The following is a 6,000-nucleotide window of genomic DNA, read 5'->3' as shown; positions in this document are numbered from 1 at the left end:
CCAGATTCGTATTTACAATGATATCTCGTTTAAGGTCTCATTATTATAAATCTCTTTGATTAGAACGAAACGCGCTGCTGCAGCGCAATTATATACAAAGTGATCCCCTAAACGAGTAAAATGGCTTTACCTTCCCACCTTTCTTCTTGGTCTTTCTCATCTCTTCGTTTCTCCCTTCGTTTCTCCTCCAATTATGGGACAGCGTCTATAGGATCTCAAGAGTTTTTGAAATAATTCTTTCATATGTTTTCTTGTAAATTTCTCTATCAACGTTGAAACAATTTCTTTTTTCAACAAAAATCTTCGATACATATATAGATTCTTGCCAAGATTAATCTTTTTTTTAATTTATTAAAATATAAATAATTAAGAGCAAAAATAATTATTTGAATAATAAAATTTACAAAATAATGATCTTTTCTCAGTGGTTTTCGAATTTTAATTCTATTTTAATAATCATAGTGTTTCAGTTAATTTCATATAGGATAGAAATTAAATTTGTTGTAATTTGTTGTAAAAATATACAATGCCAAATCACGCGACGAAATAGAAGTATTGCGAACAAATCGAAGGTTGGTTCGAAAGTTCATTCCGACGTTATCGGACCACCGCTAAAATATTACTGTTGAATCGGAACATCAATCTGCCGACGGACAGGAGTCTTATTTACGGACCTGATAGAACGCTGCCTGGACAGAAATAGACCCTTGGGGACTAGCGGCAAATATGTCCCTTAAAATAGGTCGGTCGCATAGGACGAAACAGGCACGAGCATAGCGTACATACTCTATTCACGTTCTCCTTGGGACTATGAATATTTTTCTCTTGCAAATTGCTTACGTCAAGTACTTGCGAATATGTAGATATCGCACATTCGCGATCTTAATTTTAATGACGAGAATTGAGAGCAATCTTAATTTTAATTATGAATTTTTTCGAATTTTTGAACAGTCTTAGTTTTCATGATAAATCTTCTGATGATTTTTGAGCAATCTTAATCTTTTCTTATAGCAGATTCTTTAAGTCCGATATAAACGCATACCAAAATTTAAAAACAATATATATAATAGCAGATTTAATATCTCGTTTTTTTAAATTCTCTCAAAAATATTATCACGAATTTTACGAAAATTTATTTTTAATACAATTTTAATTGATAAAATAATAATCCTCGATTGATAAAATTTAATCCTCGATGAAATTTTAAAAATTATATAAATTATAAAATTAATTTTAAAAATTATATAAAGAATTAATGTTTAGTTATTATAGGAATAAATAATAATTGTTGTAATAATTGTCAAACTACAAACGCAATTTATTCTATATATACATCAAAATTCTTCAAATATTTACTTTTTTATTAATTTACTTATCTTTTTCTTTACACTTTCTTATTCCTGGATTTTCTGAATTTTATCTGAGATAGTCAGAGGAGATCGTAAGGAAAACGAAGATACAGTAACAATAATGAATACAGCCTTAAATCCTCCTAATATTAAATTGATCAAAAAATTTGTCGTTTTGTAATCAATATAAGAAAGATACTTATTATTTGTGGGGAAAAAATTGAATCCGTTTCACATTAAATTTCCTCTTATAAAAGAGCTAAATCCTCCCTTTAATCCATTAATTTCAAATATTTTTATACGAAAAAATATGATTACGTTATTGTAATGTTAAACATTATTAAATGTTTTTGATCGGCTTGATATAGCCTGCGAATTCGTCCATCCTACCTGCCAGTGTCCTACTTATTTTCTTTTGTGCTCGCGAGAAGTCCGTTTTACTTTTACGTCACCTCGCCGGATCCACGCGATTCGTTTAAATGCACGCTTCGATGTGGACATTAGTCATCTCGCTGTTGCGCAGCTGATTGTTGACGTGCAACTCGGATGAAGCATTACTGTGCACGAGGTCCTGTTTGCGATGTACCTGGCGCAGGTCGTGAACCGGGCCAAACGCGCGGCAGCAACTCTCGAGGGTCTTGCGAAAGGCCGCGCGAAACTCGCGGTTGAAGTACGCGTAGATGAGCGGATTAAGAGCGCTGTTGAAGTAGCCTACCCAAAACACAATCGCCACCACCATATCGCCGCTTTTGCACGAAGCGCATAGCGCCGTAATGATGTACCTGCATCAAAACAAATATTCGTTAAACAAAACGTATAGTTATTATTAATAATAAATGTCTATAATGTGGAAATTATTTATATATTAATTATATATAATTTATATGAATTAAGAGTGTACAAATAGATTATATGTATATAAATATTAATTCTTTACAATCCTTTTCAAATTTTATATATTGAAAAACAATTGCAAAAAATGACTAAATTATTATTATTATTATATATATATATATATATATATATATATATATATATATATAAAGAAAAAAAGAAAAGAATAGGTTTCTCAATTATGCGCATATAATTTGCGGTGGAGAAATACAGTAAGTATATATTGCGATGGGAAAAAAGAAACAAAATATATCTCTTTTTCTGTAGGGTGACCTACATGTACCTGACGTCGAAATTGTTTCCATCGAGAAGAAAAGAATAGGTTTACAGACTTGCAGGAGAAAGGAATTCTTCTTTTCTCAATTTTTCTTGATTCGCGTTATACGATTTCCCTTGGATGCCATTATTGAGGCTCAATTCGGAACGATAGAAATAACTATATCGAATAGCTCCATATTAAGACGTCGTAATTCTATAAAGCTAAAAAATAAATCATCCTCTTAGAAATTTATTAAGTCTACTCATTATTTTTTTCAGCGAATAAAACTTCTTTTCATTCGTATATGGAAATTATAAGTCGATTCTGGACAGATTCTAAAGCAGACTGAAATTATTTGAAATCTTTATTTCCCCCTTATTGATATAAATATTTTATTTTGAAATGTGTGTATGAAAAAAAGTGATAGATCTAAATAAAATTAAAGGAAATTTCAAGCTTTATGATATTGCAAGTAAAATTTTTCATTTTAAATATACATGTTGTTCTAGGCAAATTTTATTCCAGCATAATTTATTTTCGAGCTTTTTCATACACATTTACGGTCGATGAAAATCAAACTGTGTCTCGTAATAGTGCATTAGCTGCAGCAGCTAAGAATAGAATGACTACCGGTTAAGGTCAAGCTTTTTTCTCTTCTTCCCATGTGAATGGCTAGAGTTCTTTACACATCGAGATATTCTTTCATTGACCGTCGTACTATTCAATTCCTTTAAAACTTTTATCTCTCTCCCCTCCGTTTTTCTTTCTCTAACAATGAGCGTAACTAACTCCTACAGATCGATACTTGATTTCTCTTGCCTACTTTTCATGCAATAGCCTACGCCTTTATTTATTTAAAGTGATTTTTCATGCAACGGACTCTGCGTCAGATCGATAAAATATAATCGATGACGTAATGTAGCGCGAATACGGTTAATACATTGTAGTATATAGCTAACAGCCGTGAATAATTTTTTGTTCCAAATGCTTACATTTATTACGTAGACGTATAAAATTATATAATCTTATATTAATTATATAATCTTACTTATGTAGACGTATAAAATTATATAAGCGCATGTATATAAAATTATAAATACAACTTCTATTCGTGGGCACATCTTGAATTCACATCTCATATCATATAAACATTGTCTAAAGTGATATTAACAAAATTAATTCTACGTCCGTGCTGTATCACCAATTCAATTTGTCCCTAGGAAATGTACGAGTAGTGACACTCCAAGACGTGTCAGACAGCGACAAATAAAGTCAAAAAAGCTTATCAGAGTAGAAGCAAGGGAGAAAGTGGGTCAAGGATTTGCCTCTTAATGAGGCCAGACGAGGAAAGGGGAAAGTAAAATATTGGTTTATATTATTTGGCAAAGTAATAGGAATACGGACAGTCGATTCGAAAATAGAAAAATTGATAGCCGCGTGATGGATATAGCGGGACAATATCATCACGCCGGATCAACGACAAGAAATCAACGACAAGAAATCAATTTCATTGCTTGTTTGATGGACAAAAAAATTCATGAAACTATTACATACGGACATAATAATAAAAATGATGAATTAAAAGCTGCTAATTACTTTATTTCTTCGTAGCATTAGTACTATTCTATTCATCTGGTCGAATATAAAATATTATGAAATAATATAAACATTTATAATAAAAAATATGACATAAACATTCTGTGTGGAATATAAGTAACTTTTTTGGTAAATCTTTAATATATATATAGATAAAATAGGGGAAATATTATTTTTTATGATTCTTGAATGTATCGTGACTTTTATTGAAACAAATCTCATATTTTGAAAGTAAATCATATTTTGAAATTTCACAAAGAGTTGCATTTTATTTATTAATTGCAAATTAATTATTCTCCCTGAAATATCTGGAAATTATTAGAATATCGTAAATGTTTTTGATGGGGTAATATTGTTGAATACCGATATGTTTAATGGGACAATATTGTTGAATACCGATGAATTCTATCAAATAAAACGAACAAATTGGATTACAGATATTGTCACGATTTACTTTGACATGCATGACTAGCGAAAGATCAAAAAGATTGTGAAGGAGCGGCGAAATTCAGAATATGTATACTGGATTGGAATGAAATCTAACTAAAACCGAATATATTCCCGGGAGGATTCATCTTTTTCCTATCGTAATCTTGATGACTTCCGAATCGATTTGAAGTTATCGTGAAACATTTTTCTGCACTTTTCTTTCTCAGTTCTCTATCGAATTATTGAACTTTTTCGATGCCCGTAGAGAATTTCTCACCAACTATTGTGAGAAGCGATTGAGTGTGTTTCCGCGATTACACGGAAAAATACTTTGGCAAGAAACGTCCATATTTCGGAATTGTTGTTAATATTTTATCGTTACACTTTTCGGACAGAAATCTTACATTTTATTAGAATTATTATTTATTTTTATCTATATATCTCTCCTCTATATTCCTCTATATATTTTACATTACACAAAAAATGGGATATGCTTTTTGAAATAAATAAGATTAAAAATTATTTATTTAATCTCTTTTAGAGCGTGTGCATAATATTAATTATATCTGATTTATTTTTATGTATTTTATTTATTATTTAGTTATTTAATTTATATTTTATAATTATATTACAATTTACATTTCTTGTTATTATATTAAAAAAAGCGTTATTTATATTCCATATGAATTTCAGTTTTCACTCAATATTTCGTATGTTTATAAAAGATCTGTTTATAAAAGATTTAATAAATATAACATAATTATATTATATTTTTTTGAAATTCTGTACACAACATGGATTTCGTAAAACAACAATATAACCGTTCAACAATATAACATTTAATAATTATAAACAATGAATGTTTATCGCACGCTAAAAACCTGTAATAAAAGCGAAAATTGGAAACCAATCAAAAAAAGTGAAATTTTAATTTTTTTACTTCAAATATGTATATGTGTTTTCCGCTTAAAATAAACACAATTAAGAGTTAAATTAAAAATATACAGAGATTGAATATAAATAAATCTTCAAATAATTTTGTTTAAAAATTTTCAATACGCATACATACTGCCTACAATTTCTTTCATTAAAATCTAGCGTTTGCCTCACCTTGCGTTAAAGAGTTAAATTTAAAAATGGCTGACTTTTGGTCTTTTGCTTTCGTCGTCGGTCTATTGTGATACGTCGTCGTGCCATCGTGTTATATCTGGAGAGAAGGCACTTGACACACACCGGGGAACCACCCTTCTTCCGCTTCGAGGTGGTTGCACACAACCCTCAAGCTTTCTCGCTGCAAATCTCCGGAGATCACGGCGGCATACGCTACTTTTCCCTATCGATCGCGACTCCCTATATAACCGTCCGACTCACCTCCTTTCCGCGTTACTGCACCCTCAGGAATTTCGGGACGACATGACGCAATATCCCTCGACCATTCGTTTTTATTCGGATATCGTTCGATGATAATCGTCA

General features: G+C 30.7%; 1 protein-coding gene across 3 annotated transcripts in view; it reads right to left on the bottom strand.

The window, feature by feature from the left end:
• Window positions 1–1,395: 1,395 nt before the first annotated feature.
• The window catches only part of LOC105255818 (octopamine receptor beta-1R), a 53,257-nt gene continuing 48,652 nt past the window's right edge, over window positions 1,396–6,000 (bottom strand). For all 3 annotated transcript variants that reach the window (XM_025407023.1, XM_025407022.1, XM_025407024.1), the window contains one exon: window positions 1,396–2,131. In XM_025407023.1, coding sequence (XP_025262808.1) covers window positions 1,825–2,131 — 307 coding nt within the window. In that variant the 3' untranslated portion in view covers window positions 1,396–1,824. The remainder of the gene's footprint in view (window positions 2,132–6,000) is intronic.

Source organism: Camponotus floridanus, unplaced genomic scaffold, assembly GCF_003227725.1.
Source record: "Camponotus floridanus strain SB8 unplaced genomic scaffold, Cflo_v7.5 scaffold16, whole genome shotgun sequence".
In the NCBI taxonomy this organism is placed as follows: domain Eukaryota; kingdom Metazoa; phylum Arthropoda; class Insecta; order Hymenoptera; family Formicidae; genus Camponotus; species Camponotus floridanus.
The sequence above is the reverse complement of the archived record's forward strand: the minus strand, read 5'-3'. Positions and strand labels throughout refer to the sequence as shown.